The sequence below is a fragment of the Ornithorhynchus anatinus genome, chromosome 18 (genome assembly GCF_004115215.2).
Source record: "Ornithorhynchus anatinus isolate Pmale09 chromosome 18, mOrnAna1.pri.v4, whole genome shotgun sequence".
Taxonomy (NCBI): Eukaryota; Metazoa; Chordata; class Mammalia; order Monotremata; family Ornithorhynchidae; genus Ornithorhynchus; species Ornithorhynchus anatinus.
In genome coordinates this window covers 4,008,884-4,027,966 of record NC_041745.1, presented here as the reverse complement: position 1 = coordinate 4,027,966, position 19,083 = coordinate 4,008,884, and the positions used below count along the sequence as shown (strand labels likewise).

At 48.4% G+C, this 19,083-nt stretch overlaps 1 protein-coding gene across 1 annotated transcript in view; it reads left to right on the top strand.

Moving 5' to 3' along the window:
• The window catches only part of PTPRF (protein tyrosine phosphatase receptor type F), a 379,820-nt gene that overhangs the window by 270,163 nt on the left and 90,574 nt on the right, over window positions 1-19,083 (top strand). The window contains exons 6-7 of the mRNA XM_029046831.2: window positions 6,238-6,426; window positions 18,627-18,737. Of these exons, the coding sequence (XP_028902664.1) occupies window positions 6,238-6,426; window positions 18,627-18,737 (300 nt within the window). The remainder of the gene's footprint in view (window positions 1-6,237; window positions 6,427-18,626; window positions 18,738-19,083) is intronic.

Genomic DNA, 19,083 nt, shown 5'->3' with positions numbered 1-19,083 from the left:
AGCACAAGATGAAGAGTTAGAAGATATAGATTCTGTTCTCAGCCCTGCCGCTGCTCTTCTGTGTGCATTTCTAGGGAAGATGGCTTACCGTCCCTGAGCATCAGTTTCCATTCTGTGTAAAGTGGAGATAAGATTAGATTTTGAGCCCCTCTGTGGGGCAGGGACTGTGTCTGGTATTTACCACAGTGTTTAGCACAATACTTGACAGAGTGAACATTTAATAAACATCATGATTAATTATTCACCTCCTCATATGGAAACCTATGTGAGCATGGCTCTATCCCCACTTGGGAGGTGGGGAACACCAGGAAAATTCATTTTTTGTCTTCACCTATGCCTAAGGGTGGAGGATTCTCTAGGGAAAGGATCCAGACCTGGGTTCTAATCCTGGCTCTGCCAGGTATCTGCTGTGTGACCTTGGGCAAGTCACTTAACTTCTCTGGTCCTCAGTTACCTCATCTGTAAAATGGGGATTAAGAGTGTGAACCCCATGTGGGATAGGGACTGTCCAACTTGATTAACTTATATCTACCCCAGCATGTAGAACAGTGCTTAGCATATAGTAAGCACTTAATAGATGCCATAATTATTATTTCAGCTCCCCCTCTCCCCAGATCCAGAATTCCTTTTTAAATTATTTTTTTTAAATCCCTCAGCCTATCTAGCTGGTCTCATGAGTTATATATTTGGATGGTAGAGTGGTGGGAGTTTGCAGTGCCATAATTCACCTGCCAGATTTCTTGTGGTTACCTGGCCCAGAGTTAGAGCCCTTCAAAGGTTTTGTCTCTTCTTTTTAGAAAGAGAGAGGGGAGAGAGAGAGAGAGAGAGAATGAATGAACCTGTCTCTTGAGGATTTAAAGGTGCTCAGTGACATTTCTGGAAGGTGAGGTCACATGAACGGGACAGGCTGTTTGGTTAACATTAACAGCAGGAAAGCTAAATGAAACTTGTCTGTTTGCTTTTCTCATCATTAACACTTTGGCATTTGGAGAATTCTGTTTCACTCCCTCTGCCCTCCCCTGGAGCTGGAAGCAAGTTGGGGCCAGGGCTGCTGGGGGTTTCAGCGTCTGCTTGGCAAGTAGGGCACTGCTGGCAGATGGGGGTTCATAATACTTTTCCAGCGATAGCTCTTAGTGGGTTTTTCTCATCTTCGGACTGGGAACGGGAAATTAGTCTCCGAGTCCCATTTGTCCTTTCCCTGAGAGGAGAGCTGGGAAGCTTCAGTGGTATTTGAAACCATCTGCTGCCTGCCCCAGTTGGGGGAGAGAATGGGGCTGCCAACCCTCAGGACCTCTGCCAAGCATCCCCTCACTTGAGAAGCAGTCACCTATGGCTGATGTGAGGGAGCGTTGGACTCTCCAGTGTTCTCACAGTGGGAGCTGACAGCAAGCCAGGACAGAGAGGAAAGGGCTGGATTATGTGCTCAGATTCCTCCATCTCTATTGGGCTTCCTGCCACTGCACAGAAAGACAGCACTCACCATCTCCACCCTCTGGATCGCATCTCTCTCCTCCCCCGCCCCCCCAACACACCCACACTGCACCTTCGGCTCTCAAGGTCAGGATTTGCACTCTTTACTCCTTCCACACTCAGACCCACAGCATTTGTGACCTTCTGACTCCCAGGCCTGTACTCTGTCCACTACGCCATGCTGCTGATGGGAAGGTCAAATCAGTGCCCTTTAAAAAGAGGCTTTGAAAACCTTTTTCTCCTCTGAACAAGCACAGGTCTCAGAAGAAGGGAACTTTCCCCACATCCCAGTGCTGTAACTCTGTAATTTTCCAACTGTGGCAGTTAAGTCACCAAATTTCCATCCTTCCCTTTCTCACCGGAGTTGAATTATTTTTTTTTTTAATAGGAAGTGAAAGTTATGGCAACAACGGGAATACCTGTGTACTTACAGACGTAAATCTTGCCTTGGTTTTAGGTCTCAGGCGTTCGGTGGCTCAGACTACAACTTCCATTGCGAGTATTGTATCCAGAATAGACCACAGTCACTAGGGAACGGGTAGAGGGATAGAAAGAAAGCCAGCTTAGTGAAGATCAGAGCAGCTCCATAGTTAAAAAGAGCCCAACTTTGGGTTTAGCTGTGAGCCCTGGATTTTGCAGTAGGCTTCCAAAGCGGAAACTGGGGATGAGGTGGGAAAGGGGGAAGGGTGCAGTTTCTAACTCTTCTGATTACCGAAGTCATGTCATAGCTCTGAAGAATCACCAAACCGACTCGGACCTTGAGAGATCATCCAGTCAGGTAGTCGATCATTGATATTTATTGAGCACTTACTGTATGTGGAGCACTGCACTAATCAATCAGTGATGCTCGTCATGTATAGAGCACTGTTCTAAGCTCTTAAGAGAGTACAGTACAACAGAGTTGGTAGACATGTACCCTGGCCTCAGTGAGCTTATGGTCTAGAGGAGAGACACATTAAAATAAATTACAGATAGAGGATATGGGAGGGAATAGGATATTTACCTAAGTGATGTGGAGCTGAGGGAGGGGTGAATACCAAGTGCTTAAGGGGTACAGATCCAAGTGCGTAGGTGAGGTAGAAGGAAGGGTGAATTGGGGCACTGGGGACGTAGTCAGGGAAGGCCTCTAGGAGATGTGATTTTGGGAGGCAAACAGTCCTTTAATTTAACCTTCTGATCAGGCCAAGGTGGATCTTAGCACCTGCTTTTTCCTAGAAGACCGGGACCATGTTTCTGATAAACCCCTCGTTAAGGGAAACTCGCATTATAGTACTCGTGCCTTGACCGACACCACGCATGTGGTGACCGACACCACATAACCGTTTCTTCCGACCTCACGCAGTGTTCTATCCAGAAAGACACAGATTGTTGGAAGAATATTTCCCAATTCCCTTGAGCGCGCTCCACCCAAAACTCATTTCGGGGGAGCTGAATGTACAGAAAGCCTCCAAAAGAAGGTTATTCGTTAACCAGTCTCAGTAACGTGTTTCCATGTTTAACTACCCTCCATTTCTAATATGTCTCCCGGTCGCAGTGTCAGCCCATTATGTCTGATTCTGTCTTCTGAGGAGATGAAGAACAGCTGCTCCCTCTTCTCTGGATAAAAACCCTTCAGAGCCTCTAAGGCCTTTGCAAGCCCGGGAAGCTTGATTTGGGGGTCTGTTTGGCCAAGTCAGCTTGTATATTTTAGGCCACGTTAATCAGGTCCTATACTACCGAGTGTCCTCTGGAAAGGCTGTAAGTCATTCCCAGAAGGGACAGTAAGATCAGAAATGGAAAAGAGAAAAGGCTCTTGGGTGTGGCCTTCCCAGCATGTTCTTGGCATCATGAAGAGAGACGTGAAACGTGTGGGTTTCTCTGCTAAGCCCTCACTCAGAAAGGCAAATCTAACCTCCTTCCAAGGGGACTAGGTTTATTTACTTGAGTTTATAGAGCTTCCTCTCCAGCCGGTTTGGATTCTCTTCCTGCCCCTTTCCCTCTTCTCTGCTTCTCGGTCTCTCTGGGTCTCTGTTGCGTGCGCTCTCTCTGTCTCATTCTCTCTCCCTCTCTGTCTCATTCTCTGTCTCTCATGTCATTTGGCACTGCCTAAATGTTTGTAGTGTGGCTGTGTCCTTTCCTTGTGTGCAGTGACAGCTCATGTTTCTTTTGGGTTATGGCTTTGAGCACCCTTTGTCTTTGAAAAATCAGTGGAGAGTAAAGTTTAAAATGGGAGGAAAGGACAGAATTTTTGAACTCCCTGGGTTAAAAGTTTCTTTTAAGTGTTGGTAAAGAACCTTTTGCTAAGGAGGAAAAGGTAGGGCCATGGGTGCTCTTAACTCTCTGTTGTGCTTTTTTTTTTATTGTTTCATTAGAAAGCCTTTCGTTTCATCCACTTGCCGGCATGGAGACAGGCTTTCTGGTCTACCATGAATTAGAACTGGTTATACTAGCAGGGGAAAAACAGAAAGGAAGAACCAGAAAATGGTCAGACCCACCGTCTCACATTCCTCTAACTTAACTCCAAAAGGTGTTGTCACTTAACAGCAAGCAACTTTGGAGCTTGTTAGAGCCACAGGCAGGTATATGTGTATATGTGTGTTCGTGTGCGTTTTGTGTTTTCAGCAGATGATGGGAAGTGTTTGCTTGCTCCAAGAGCAGGTGAGATATGTTCCATCAGAATTGCTGCCATTTTAATACTTAATGAGCTGGCTCGGTGGGGCTTTTTCTATCTGTTGTTTCTTTAACATTTTTATCAGTGCAGTATCTTCCTACTTCATTTCAGAGTATTGATTTGAATCTCTTCTCCCGAATAAATGCTGATGTGGCCAATCTCTGGCACTTCCATTTCTTGAAGTTGTTTTCCAATGCATTTAGCCTCGTGATTATACACAAGCAAAGGGATTTGCAAGTAGTGTGATATTTTTTCTTGTCTCGCTACAGGATGGGCATGAAAGGTTGCAACAGCGGCATTTTACAATTTGCTTTTACCCTAAAGGATAATTGTCACAGGAATTTTCCGGGTCTGTCTCATCTTCTATGTTCACTTAATACACACTAGACTTAATGGGGTCCATTTTTAGGATGAGGGACTTTACACCCACCAGAGACATCTGGCTCATTTTACACCCTAGTACCTGGTCACAGACATCCTACGTCGGTTTGCCAAGGAGCAGAGATTTTGTAAACTTCGAAAAAAACACCTAGGGGCTCCATGGTTCTCTCCTCTTTCTTCCCCTCCCTCCCAATAATAATAATAATAATGTTGGTATTTGTTAAGCGCTTACTATGTGCAGAGCACTGTTCTAAGCGCTGGGGTAGACACAAGGAAATCAGGTTGTCCCACGTGGGGCTCACAGTCTTAATCCCCATTTTACAGATGAGGTAACTGAGGCACAGAGAAGTTAAGTGACTTGCCCAAAGTCACACAGCTGACAAGTGGCAGAGCCGGGATTCGAACCCATGATCTCTGACTCCAAAGCCCGTGCTCTTTCCAGTAAGCCACACTGCTTCTCTAATCCATTCCCAATCCATGTCCTCAGTCAGACATGGCTTCAAGAATGTGTTTGTAGACCAAGTCCTCATTTTCAGAGCAATCTTTTCAACTTTTCCAGCATCGTAGATTGTAATATCCAAGTCTCGATCTCTTTGTGCAAAGCTGAAAGTTGTTCCGAAAGCCTCAGTTAGCAGTCAGGCTGTTCTAGCCCTAGGGACTATAATAATAATTATGGTATTTGTTAAGCGTTTAACTATGTGCCAAGCACTATTCTAAGCACTGGGGTCGATACAAGGTAATCAGGTTGGACGCAGTCCCCATCCCACATGGAACTCACAGTTTTAATCCCCATTTTGCAGATGAGGTAACTGAGGCACTGAGAAGTGAAGTGACTTGCCCAAGGTCACACAGCAGACAGGTGGCGGAGCTAGGATTTGAACCCCAGCCCTCTGACTCCCAGGCCTGGGCTCTTGCCAGTAGGCCATGGCACGGGGGCTCGTTCTGGCCCTCAAGGCTGCAGAGCTTTGTCCGGGCCGCTGCCCCTGCTCCCCAGCAGACAAAAAGGGGGAGGCCCTGCAGAAGTAAATTGGAAACCATAGGATGACGGAGCACATAAATTCATATCTCCACTTTTCCTTCTACTTCCAGTATTTGTAAGTCATTTTTGTCCAGCTCCTCCATTAGATTGTGAACTTCCTGGGGGCAGGAAATATGTGTATTCCTTCGGTTGTACTCTCCAAATTGCTTAGGACCCGTACTTCGCACTCAGTAAATGCTTAATTAACACCACTGATTGATTGACCTGTCTTACTACCTGATAGGTGTTCACCATTACCCACCCTGGGGAAGGAACTATTTGTAAACTAAGTTGTGTAGTGCTCTGTGTATTTCCAAGAAGATGTGGTCTGTGACGTGTTAACACCTACACCGAAGTGTCTGCCTCAGAGCCTGCAAATGGATGAACTTGAGAGGCCTCCCCACCACAACACACACACACACTCTCCCTCCCTGTCTCCCTTCCGAGAGGTACCTGGAGAAATTGTGGTGGGGCTGTTGTGATTCAGACAACTCTGGCAGTTGGGGCCAGTAGGCTGACTCTCCTTCCCAGAAGGCTGACCAAATATTTCACCGACGTTATGGAGGAAATGGGGGGGCTTCACAGTGGGCTTAATTGCTCACCAAGAGTGTGGAGAGTCAGGTCCTCACCTGGAAGAGTTGCAGAAGAAGCAGGAAAATAGTTGCCCCCCACACCACCCACCCTCTGGGCTTACATCTTCTACGTTTTCCCTTTCCAGAGGACCAGCTGCCTCATGGCTTCCCCACCATCGATATGGGGCCCCAGCTGAAGGTGGTCGAGAAGGCACGCACCGCCACCATGCTCTGTGCTGCCGGGGGTAACCCCGACCCAGAGATCTCCTGGTTCAAGGACTTCCTCCCAGTGGACACCGCCACTAGCAATGGGCGCATCAAACAGCTCCGTTCAGGTAAACCCAGACTCCCTCCTGGCTCAGACTAAAGCCTCCCTTGCTCCTTCCTTTTCACTTATCGTTCTCTTTCCTGGGCTCACTCGGAGGTGAAACTTTCTGCTGCGTGCCAAAGTCTTACTGACAGGCTTTTTCCTCACCAAGAGAAGAAAGCGTGTTGCCGGAGCCCTTGTCCTGGGGCAGGATATCACAGCTTGTTATCCTGTTAAGGGAGCAATTCGGAGTGACAGGCTGCTGGTAGCTCACCACCTGCTCCTGGCAGACTTCCCTTCCTCAGCAGCTGGGGTGGGGAGGGAAGGGAGAGTGAAGGGAGTATTCGGAGGGAGAAGGGGTGGTTCAGCGCAAGTTTGGGGGGGTCAGGGAGGATGGACAGGACTTTCTCCATTAATGCTGTTTTAAACATGGACGTTCATTATGTAAAATGAAAACTGAGGAAAGGCCGGAGCATCCGAAACCTAGAAATCTGCCTTCCCCTGGATGGAGTCCTCACGTCTCACTTTCCAGTTGAGCTGAGACCAAGAAAGCTCACTGAGCTTAGGGAATCAGTGCTGGGTCAGTAATTATGCAGGCAGATCCAAACCCACCTCCAGCCTGCCTGGTCCCATTCCCCTATATTTAACATTTTAACGAGAATCCAGGTACGTCTGGCCCTGCTAGAACAACTCTGGGGCGGCGGGCTTTCCGGGTTAAATTAACTTGGCTTTACTGCTGGAAATGGGCCAAGGATCCGGTGTCCCACTCGTCATAATTTCTTCACCTCCTTTTCATCTCAGAAGATCCCCAAGTGTTTAACAAGCGTCCCTCCTGTTCCACCATGGGAACTTCTGGGCAGGGGTGAGCAGCTGCGTGGTAATTGTGTAGGACAGGGAGTGATCAGGGAGGCTCCACATCCCTTTGAAACCCTGGTAAGATCGACCCATTGGGGGTTGGGCAAGGGGCAAAAGAAACATCTGGGGTAACCCCGAGGTGACCTCCCTGTCCAGTCTGGTCTTGCTGAGAGTTGTCTTGAAGAGGCCTCTCAAGCCTAGCCCCTCCCACCGCAGACTTAGACACTAGCACGTGTCTGGAGAGAGAAAGCCCAGATAGTGATGTAGCTCTGATGTGTGTAATTAGCCTAGGCGAACATCTACGTTACAGCTGATTGACACTCAGCTCCCACCGAGGCTGAGCCGTGGATACTAATTACACTAATACGTTTACAGTTTATGAAATTTCACAGTGACCTTTAGCTTATCTCTCCCACAAACATAGTTTAATCTTGATACGTTTGTGCCAAAGGAAAATAGCATCGCGTTAATTATTTTGAAAATCCTTCAAGAAGGTGATGGGAGATGCTCTCCGCCCCACCTCCCTTTCCTCCCCTCTCAAGTGAGTCCCACAGATACGAATCAGGGACCCCATGGCTCCTCTCCTTCCCAGCCAAGCAGAGGAGAGCCTGCATTTGGGTCAGCTGAGAGAGAAGAGGAGGGAGGCCCACGGAAATAAACTCCCATTTAACAGCTTGAAATGATGCTGAGCGGCTGCCCTGGGAGGTGGAGCTGAGAGGCAAAACCGAAAAGCCCGACGCGGCCTAGAAGTTTGCTCTCCCTCCCAGTCTTTGCTGAGGGAGCTGCTCTTCAGGAACGTCTCAATTGGGTTACATCAGGGACTCAAACTCTCCAAAGCCAGCCAGTCACTGAAGACATTATAATTACCTCACAGAATGTCAGGGGAATCTTCCAGGAATCAATGAGCAGCAGACAACTTCAGACCTGAGAGAAGAATTGATTAGGTCCTTGGGTAGTAAATGAGTTTTCTAGTCTTCAGTACGACAGACTTCCGGGAATGATTAAAACCTGGGTGTTTTTAGGAGGGGGCGAGAGCAATATCAGGGTCATGATAACGTTCTTGTTTTTTTTCTGCCCCTAGTCCAGAGATGGACCTAGTTCATACACTCTCACCAATATTGACTGAGCACCTAATATGTGCAAAGCTCTGCACATAAGTTCTCGGGAGCATTCAGTAGAAGGAACGGACATGGTTCCTGCCATCAAGGAACTTACGGTCTAATAGAAGCACTGAGAAGCAAAGGACGTTTCCAGGTTAATGTAAATTTTTCAAAGTGCTGTGTCTTTGGCTTTAGTGAAGCGGCCTTCATTTGCATAGCATTTCTTGAAATAATCGATGAATGGCATTTATTGAGCGCTTACTCTGGGCAGAGCAGCTCACTAAGCACTTGGGAGTGTACCACGCAGCAGAGTCGGTAGACACGTTCCCTTATAGTTCCTGTTCATTAGTGCATGGGCTGGAGCTTGAATTCCTTCTCGTCCTTCGGTGTGGTCATGTTGATATGGTAGAAGAGGTTGTCTCCTCTGCTCCCCTCCCCACAAAGCAGAAGTGCAATTAGAAGAGCTCCAGGGAATTGATTAACCAATAAGAGTTGCTCTGGAGAGGAGCACAAAAGATTGCATTGACTTCATTCAGTAAATATTAGACCTCTGCACGTAAAGAAGCTGCCTTTCTCTTAGGAGTCTGTGGGAAGGCTGGGATAAGGAGGAGAGAGAAGGAAGGGCTTGGTTACGAACTGATACCAAAGTCTTTTGTGGTTCCCACAGCCCAACCCCATTTGTGTCCAAGTGGCACCGATGTGGGAAGAGTCAACGGAGGCACGCGAGAAAGCATTAGCTCATTTAATTTAATTAAAAACCACCAAGATGGAGGCAGCTGAATGCAGTTAATTAAAATAGTTGTAATAAAAATGCTGAATGTTTAGGCATGGCTCACATACAGTTAGTCTATCTGGGTTCTCTTATCAGGCGGGAGCAATTTACTTTATATACTTTTCCAAAAGTGCCCATCAGTTTTGCTCCATGGTTGATGACACTGCCGGAAAAGTTTATTAGTCTGAATTTGTTCTTGCTGTGAATACCAAAGAGTTTCTTTCTCTCTCCCTCTCCCTCGCTCCCTCTCTCTTGCTCTCTCTCTTTTAACTTAGCAGTACCCCTACTAAGTTGTCTTTATTGTCCTCTCCCAGTCTAGGAAGCAGGGAAAGGCATGACATCTCCTCATACCCAGGTTAGGGCGGTCTCTCAAATTTGTAGCTATCAGTTGGATTAGCCCCAGAGAAAAATGAGGCTGTGTCTGTTTCTCAGCAGCCCCCAGGGTGGAGTTCTCTTCAGAATCAATCCCTTGGAACAGAGCAAGGCACTGGAGGACTCAGTTCCTGTCTTTCATCCCCGCCGGGAGACTCTCAACGTATTGTGACTTGAGCTTGTAGCCTCAAAGCGAGTGAAGCTCAGGTTTATTTCCACCTGCTGGGGGCATCTGAACCCAGAAGCGGCCTAAAGTGGTAGGAAATGAGTGTCCAAACCAGTCTCTCTCAGCGGGGCAAGACCCGGAGCCCAGAGAGGAGCATTTTAATCTGAATCTTTGGGACTGGAACTGCCTGCATTCTTTGAAAATATCGCTCGAGGCAACCAGAGAGTTTCCCTGATGTCCAGAAACAGAGCCTGAATCACATACTTTCATGGCACCCTGAATTTGGGCTACCTCAAAATGCACTAAATGATTTGGTTTTTCTCCTTGAACCTTCTCCAAGTTCAGAAAGATCCAGGTTCATAATAGTAATAATGATAATGATGAAGAAGAATAGTGGCACTCCCTGAACATTTAGAATATGCCAAGCACTGTACTGAGCCCTGGGGCTCATTGCCTAAGTAGGAGGGAGAACAAGTATTGAATCCCCATCTTATTGATGAGGAGACTGAGGCACAGAGAAGTTAAGTGACTTGCCCACTAAGGTCACCCAGCAGGCAAAATGTGGAGCAGAGATTAGAACCCAAGTCCTCTGACTGCCAGGTCCAGGCTCTTTCCACTAGACCGTGCTGCCTCTCTCCTCTGCTTCCTTCAGACTGGTGCTGTGAAAACACTCCTGCAATCATGCTCTGTGGCTCATGGCTAATTCGAAGCATGACGGTGCCCATCATTGAGTCAGAGTGGAATCACCTCTGTGCCTTCTGCAGTCCTGAGCGCTTTCCTGGTGCGAGGAAACAAATCTGCCTGGGAAGACTCTTTCTGTAATGCCAGTCAAGATCTAGACCATTAAAAAGAATGTTTTTTTACAACTGGGGAATATTGGTATTGAATATTTCATTCCTTCTGGATGCTAACTTAATTCAGCTTGTCCAGAGAAAAGACAAGAGAAATTTTATTAAAAGTAGTCTTTTCTCTCTCCCAGACACTGCAACAAATTCAAGGAACAGTAGGCCTGGCCTCTCCTACATTAAATAACTCGGCTAGAAAATAAGAATCCACCAAGGTTGATCAATTGAAGTTGTATGTGACCTGGATTCCCAGAGCACTTTGAGGCAAACCTGGCCACCCATCAGACGTTGGAGGGAAAAACTCCACTTTCTCTCGCCTAAACTGTAAAGGAGTCTCTGCTCAACTGAAAAACCACTTTAAATATGGACTTTCAGTAGACTTGGAAGACCGTGTGTATTTACCAATCAGAACTAAGGAAACAGAAGGAATTCAGAAGGAAATTCTGGGGGAAACCACCCCCAGAGGGTAAATGAGTGAGCCTGGATGGAGGGAGGGAAAATGAGTCCATATCGCTGTCCCGTCTTCCGGGAATCTGTTTCCAATGTCTGCTCCCTATGCAGGAAAGCAGCTCTAGCATTCTGGGATTGGCTCACTGCAGAGAAGGGCTCCTTTTCCCTCAGTGGTTGTGGGAAAGCTACTGCCCTGTTCTTGTTTCTTGCCCAGCAGTGTGCTTGTAATTGAGCTTGTTTTCTGCTCGTTAAAAGGGGGCGCAAGGATCATCCGCGGTTTACACTTGAATTTTTTCCCCTTAGGAATGTGATTAGGACCCGAACCCAGGCAGAAGATGTAAAAGCTAAAATGCATTTGAACAAGGTTAGCGGTCACAGCAGAGGCACCTTACTCTGCTTTCCTCTTTTCCCGTCTTCCTCTGCACTGGCTTGGCCCCAGGAGTTGCTAGAGGTGGGCCTCAGCTGGAGGCTAGAAAGGTGACCGAGGAGGAGAAGCCACGGAAAGAAATTGTTTGTTGTTGCCCTGCTTGAGAACCCAAGGAGTATTTTCTCCTAGCTTCCTTTCCCGGGAACAGAAGGTTCACTTCAGAGTGACTGGGGAAGGATTTTCCGACCAAGGGGTGGGTCTGATACTGATCAGAGGAAGGAGCCCAGTCCCTTAGGGAAGAATAGTTCAAGAGAGCAAGATGAAGTGAAAACTGTTTTAATTACTTTTTAGGCGGCAAGTGAAATGCGCTGAAAATATGCCTTCTTTGTGTTTTCAGAAACTGAGTGTCTCTCATTGTTTCCCATTGGGTGATGATTGTGGTGGATAATGGGCTGGGGAGCTGTAAATCCAACCTGCCCAGCACTCATATATGCTTACTGGTATTTATTATCGGTGGTGCTGTCCCATTTAACCCTGTTTTTCTGTCTGTTTAAACTCCTCAGTTTTCTTTGGTAAGTGCTTGGTGTTCAGACCTTATAAATCTGCATAAGACCAACACCTACTATGGATTGCCTCCCTCCTGATTAAAAATGCATGAAATCCCCTCTCTACTAACAGCCTTCATCTGCCAGATAAGACCATGGGGACAAAACTTGGGAATTGGGGGGTTGGGGAAAGCCTCACGCCTAGGAGGATCCATCTGTGGAACCTGCCTGCAGCTGCTAGCAGTGAAGAGGCGGCAGGCTCCGGAAGACTTGCCCTTAGCCAACCCAGGGGCCCCAGAAAGGCCTGCTCCCAAATCCACTGGGCTTCGCTGTCCGAGCCCTCCCTCTAAAATGTGTTCTCATCAGCCATGAGGGTTGAGCTTCAACATGACGACGGAAGCTGGTTCTGCCTCTGCCTTTGGAAAAGATGAGGAAAGTTTTGGGTTTTCCCCACTTGTTTAGACCTATTTCAGACATCAGAGCAACTAGTTTTCCAGTGGAAAGGTGATCCTAGGTTTACTGGCTTGACTGTCCTCTGGGGGAAAACCCTAGAAGGTAGGCCGTTTTAAACAAGGCTTACTTACTGTGGCCGCCCCCCCCCCCCCTTCCTCCACCCCAACCGCCCTTACCTCAGGGGCCTTGTTTTATGCTGGTTGGTTTTTAAAACTCAGTAGATTTTGTCCCACTGGTCGATCTAGCCCATAAATAAGAATGAATCACACCCCGGCCACCGCCATGTGCTAACATCCCCCATCCCGACCCGTCACCCACATGCACCCATACAGCTGCAGAATGACAGGGAACTGAGGTGGGGTTGGGGGGCTCGCTATGACGGAAGGGGAGCAGAGTGGGTGGACCAGCACCATCTCTCCCAGCATCTCTTCCATCTTGACTGCTAAAGTGACCCACGTGGACTGCGAATGTGGGCCGTGGGTGAAGACCTGCGAGGCCTTTTCCTGCTGCTTCTGAAGCTCAGGCTGGGGGTGTCCCCCATGATGAGGACTTGTGAAAAATGGCCATCTGCAGGGCTGGGGGCTGCCCCATGGAGACTGAGCTTTACTAACCTCCTCCAAGTGTCGCTATGACATTGACTGCCCGATAGTCCCTTTTTTTTAATTTCCTCCTTTCGCTCTGATGCAAATCTAACTTAAAACATATTATTTGAAAGATTTTTGTCCTTTTCCTTTTTTTTTTTTGCTTTGCTTGTAATTTTCTTCCTTTCCTTTTTGTACTAACGCTTCTCTCTGATCTTATTTGCATTCAAATTACCTCACCAGGTGGTACACCAATCAGAGGTAAGAATGCTGAAATGTGCCCCGGTTGTCACTGTCACTCCATCGCCTGTTCACCCTTCTCCCTCCAGTGTCCTCATCTTCAGCTTTATCTCTTGGATCTAACCTGACCAGCGCCCATCCGCACTCTTTTACTAGTGTGTTTGATTTTTTAATTTATTTCTTCAGCTTGACTCCTGTAGACTCATCCATTGCAAATTTGAACGGTCGGAAGGGGGTTATTCAACTGAAAAGCCAGCAAACGAGGCAACCTACATGCCTTCCTCTCCAGGCGCTCAGCATGCGACCACTCTGAGAGTTCAAGCCACTGTAAACCTCCCAGCCTGCGAGTAGTCACTCCCCGGGGCCCCGGGGACGAGGATTTCCAACCGGTCAAGGGGACAGTATGGGCCCATCAATCTCCCCAACACTGTACCTGGGCGAAAAAGCTTAACTGAGACCTGAGAGATTCCTAGTAAATGCAGGGGGCCGGTGCTGCGGCTGGAGTCAGAGCGCGCTGACCCTTACCCGTAACTAACCTCCTCAGTGCCAGCCCTGGGAAAAGCAGAGAGGCCCGCCCCACTCCTCCAGAAGCCCAAAGCCTGGAGCAGGGAGCCGGCCCCACTGCTCAGCGTCAAGACACGTTTTGAGCAGATGAAGCAGAAACATATGTGGCCTCTCTTACCTTTCATTAGCTCAGCCCTCCCCGTGGTTTGACAGCCCAGCGTGGCCAGAGTTGGGTGAGATTTTCACAGCCTGTGTGCCCCAGTAATGGTTTCCAAATTGGAGTGTTTCTTCCAATCTAAACAGTGGACCTGTCTCCCCGAATTCACTTTGCTCTGTTAATCTGCGATTTGTAGTCAGGGCCTTTAGTTCCGGTTTGGTTTTTCTTTCATTGCCATTGTTGACTGACCCCTGAATTTCTCAAGGCTGTTATTGCCACCACCAAACAGAAGCAGATTCATTTGTCCAACGCTCCTTTCCTCTTCCTCTCCACCCTGCCAATGCCACGCCACTGAATCACTGCTGGAAGTCAACAGTCAGACTCTTTCTGGACCTGGTTCTGCTGCTGGGGGCGGTTAATGTTTTCAGTTCGTGTTGGGTGCTTAAAAATATTTATATATGTATGTGTTTTTTAAAAAATATATATGAATTACTGTTTCATGCTTTCCTGAATCAGGCTGCCTGGGAAGCGAATCTGGGTCAAGGAAAATCCTTGCCAACCTTGTTCTGCTCTGAATGGGTTTACGTACCTGTCATGCCTTCCCCTCGGAATGCTCCCGGAGTGACGGCTGCGATGTTTCAAGCTCCTTAAACGATTTCCTCATCTCCCGCTCCTCTTACGAACCCGAAAATGGAGTGACAGCTGGAATGCTAAGTAGCGGAGCGCGTGCACTCTCCACGCGTGCACGTACCCAGAGCCAAGCTGCACGGGGCTCTTCCTTTGGAAAGCGGGGACCTCCCTGACGGCATTAGCCCCTCAGCCAGCACCAGAACCGTGTTGGATGTTACCATGCATCCTGCTTGGGCAGGAACATATTCTGTAATGAGAACCATCCATTTCATAAAGCATACACTCCCCCTACACGCTCCTCATTTGAGTCTTAATGAGGTATTATCATTCTTTTCCAAGGAAAATGTGATTGGCATCTTTTAAAAGTTTGTATGTGTCTCGCCTGAGCCTCAATTGCAACCACGCCTCCCGAAAAATAAGAGAAAGAGAGGGACCCCAGAGACCGCTTTTCAGACTTGCAGCAAGAGGAGCTGCTGATAAAGGCCCCTTGGTGTAAAGCGGAGTGGTCTCTTGCGTGTTTAGAGGGTCCCGGCAGAGCAGATAAAGGGGCTTGGTAAAGGGAGATGCTGTGGGGTCTGATCTGGGCCACTGGGGCAGCCGGGCTCCAAGCCTACCTGAGCATTCCTCTCCCCCATTCAGGTAAGTTGACTAGATCTCCAGGGTCCGCTCGGGCAGGCACTGTGGAGAGCAAGCCGGTGCATCGGCTGGTCTCCGCTTCTCGAGCTGTTGGTGTCATTCCTCAGTGAGAAGCCTCTTGACTGCTCTGCGTCTTCTGCTAACTTGAAATTGAAGTCAACCGATGTATCCTCAGGGCTGGATTGATCAATCACTTTCAGTCAAACTGGTAACAAGAAACCGAGTATTGGCCCATTTTAAAATGCCTTAAATCTCCATTTTAAATGCAAACCTGAACTGATGGGGGATAATTAGGAAACTTGTTGGGGAGTATTGGGGAAGAAAGGACAATGTGGAAGTGTTTCGAAGTCAACCTCCTTCCTCCCATTCCCAGGGCTCATTTTCCAAGGAGGAATTCTAGCATTCAACATTCTTGCCTTTTGCCGTCCCCACTTTAGAAACTTCCGTTCCCTTCTACATACTCTGTCTCCTCTGGAATTACCCAATCTCTCCATGATGCTGAGAGAGGACGATCCGGTAAAGGTCATCTCCTCAGGCTGGAGACAAGAGGGTTCAACCTGGAGTTTTGCCACTGCAGATAGAGTGAAATAAAATCATCTCTCATCTTCTTAGGGGCTGGATCCAAGCATCACTCAGTTCTAAAAAGCATCCATTCTGGAATTTCAGTTCTAGGTGCCGCCCCCTTCTCCTCTCCCTCCCCCCACCTCTTCTCTCAATAACTGAGATTGTCATCTAGAGACCAAGGTTCATCTCCGGAAGCGGGGGTTGGATCAGTGAGGGTAAGGAGGGTGTCATTTTGGCGCCTCAATTCAGGCCGCCAGAGGCAGTGGGAGTTGCCCTCCCTCCCGAGCCTGTGTTGTCTCCATGAGTTGGGAGGGAGTGGGTGAGGGATAGATATCAAGGCGTACTCTGCAGGGTCAGCAGGAAGGCCTGTATTCCTTCCTACTTCTGGCTCCCTTGCTTAGAATTGAGCCAGCTGGTAGCCAGAAACCAGACTCATGTTGTCGTTTTTTGAGACTTGACTCTAGCCCTAGAAGAGTCGCCCTGAGTGGGCTGGAAAGAGTGAGGAGACCTCATAAATATCCAGCCAGTACTTAAGGGGGCTTTGGGAGTAAGCCCCACATCTAGGATGGGAAGAACGTCTGACCAGCCCCCCATCTCCCACAGTTATCGGGAAGAAGGGCCGAGCAGTCGTGACTGTTTCCCTGGCAACCCTCCCGACAGGCTGTGGGTTTGGAATCAGGGGAGTTAAGTTTGTGTCAGAGTTAGAGTGCTTTTGTTAAACTTCTGATTATCTCTCCAAAAAAGAAGAGTCCCCAATCCCCCATAATGCCACGGGGAGAAGCTCTACCTGCCAGAGAACACTCACTAGCTGCTGTGTTTGGAAAGCTGATGCTCTTATCAAGATCTGCCTCTCAACGTCTCTGCACAATGCACTTTTTAAATGGCTCTTTTAAATCATGATCATCGTAAAAGTGTAGTTAATGATTTTGCCTAACCAGTGAAATTGTATTTAAATGGATAAGTAATCTTGGAGTGCTGCTCCTAGTCTTTTGTCATTGCAGAATTGAAAAGAAAAATAATGCAGAGAGCGGGAGGGAGGGAGAGAATGGTCTTGGCTCAGGCAGGGATTTTGAAGGAGTTGCCGCTAGGGTAGTAAATAGGCAGAAGGATTTAAGGTCTTTCCTGGGCAGTCCCAAGGGCTTTGCTCTACTCCCTGCTCCAGGTTTGGCAGCTTTGTCCCTCAGCCTCTAGCTCGCAAGTCCCACAACGCGTCAGAAATAAGGCCGAGCGACATTGGAGGTCGCCTGAGCTCCAAGCGCCGTGGCGGTTCAGAACCAGTCACTCTTGCTGGAGTATAGCCTGTCTGCGTCTTCTCGACAGAGTGGGAGGACTGACGTACTCTAGAGGAAAATCCTGCCAGTCGGGGCAGCAGAACCCATTGGTGCGATTGTGAGTTTTCCACTTCTTTCTGCTCCTCCCTCAAGGTTCCTTCACATTCACTTTCTGATTGCCGATCTTAAAAAGCCAGGGAAAGATGACACCACCTGCAACTCTGAATCCCTTTTCTCGTCACTCTAATTGCTCTCCTCTTTTGCCTTTTCCAGGCTCTTGTCATTTCCTACCGTACCATTCCCAGCCTCCCCTATTCTGGGTGGTGAACTCACTGCTGCTTTTTTTCTGCTATTCTTGAACCCAGTTCTCTGCAGATGTCTTTCCTCTCCTCCCTTTAGCCCCACCTCTCCCCACAGTGACCCCGGATACCTTCATTGCTCTTCCAGGTAGCTAGAATCTCTCCATACGGATTCTCGACTCTCACCTGCCACTGCTCTTGAAACTGCAAGTGGAGCTGGGCAACTCTCAGGCTGAGCAAAGTCATCAATCACATGGCTGCCCAGAGCGCAAGAGAGAAGCTATCAGTGCCGTTTCACCCGTCGACACGTTGAAAGATTTCGGAAGAAAGGTTCTGTCTGTCCTGGTGACATCTCACTACTTTTGGTCCTAATGCGGTCACTAAGAAAGCTCTAGACTTCATTTTTTATGATATGGAAGAGTGGTGAAGTTGACTTTCCTCTCGCTCCCTTCTCCTCCTTTGCCCAGTGAGAGAACCCAGACTTATGCTTCAGTCAGTGTTGATTCTCCTCAATAAGCTAGATGACAGTGATTAAATTAAACCACAGGAGCTTTTCTTCTGCTCTAGTGATTTGATATACTCAATTTAGCCTCCAAGGCGTAGTAGACTGGCCAAGAACAAGACCACCTTTTCAGGATTCCCTTGCTGAGTCATTTTCTTCTACTTGGGTGGATGATGTGAGGAACACTGGGTTGAGAGGCTTCTCGACCAACAATCAGTTTTGAGTTTGATTTTTTGGTTACTGATAGACCATCCTGTTTTCGTGCTTCACCATCCAAATTCGCCCACCTCTTTATGAGACAAAGGAATGCCTCAAAATGTCTGCACCAAACAGTTAAATAGTTTCTTTCCGTGGTTCAGGGTCTCATTTATTCTTCTCTTTACATATTTCCTTGGCTCTCCTGCAGTGCAGAAGCAGAGTTACAAGCAGAAGGGACTGCTCTCTGACGTTTGGGTTGAAAGGTGTTGTATGGGACATGGGCTGGGGAAACCAACCTAGGAGACTGGATTTCATAGTGTGACTCTGATGGGCGGGGGGCAAAGAACCAAAAAAACCCTGGTTTGAAAGCCGAGTTAAATTTCCCTTTTGCTGGACAGGAATCCCTTCCACTTAATTAGCAGAGTAATTAATGCAGCTTTGCTCAGCCACTGGAGCCATGCTTAAGTACCTGTGCCAATAAAAAACACATCAATAATTTGTTTTGCTTCCGCCACAGCGTGGGCGCCCCCACAGGGGCCCAGGTGTTTCCCAGAGGGTCCAGCTCTGGGCTCTCTCTCCACCCAGTCCAGCCGAAGCCATGGGAGACCCGCTTTGGAGTAAGGTTTGCCTTGCTTTCTCGTGCCGGGGACCCTTGTCTGGGCCCTCCCCAATCTGGGCCGGGCCTTCACCGGGGTGTCTTTGTCTCCTTGTTTGCACACAGGGGCTCTGCAAATTGAGAACAGCGAGGAGTCGGACCAAGGCAAATACGAGTGCGTGGCCACCAATGCCGCAGGGACGCGCTACTCGGCTCCCGCCAACCTGTATGTTCGAGGTAAGGACGGTCTCGCTCCCTGCCGGTCTCCGCCCCACCCTCCTCGCCCCCTTACCCAGCAACGGGGCCCTTGCATCGAGAACCCGTGTGCTCGAGCTGTGTGCGGTTGGGTGATGCGGTAGGAATCGCGGCACCAGGCAGACCGTTCCCCAAAATATTGGAGCTGCTTAGTGCTGCTGAGTGTTGGAGTGGCCTGGCGTGCCAAGCTGGTGGCTCAGAGTTGCTGGAATTGGAATCCAGGCTCACAGGGCCCCTTCACCCTAACCACCACCCCCTGCCTTCCCGGTCTGTGATTTCTTTCCTTTGTCTTTTTCCTTGCACACTTCTCTGCTCAGGACTCAACTCT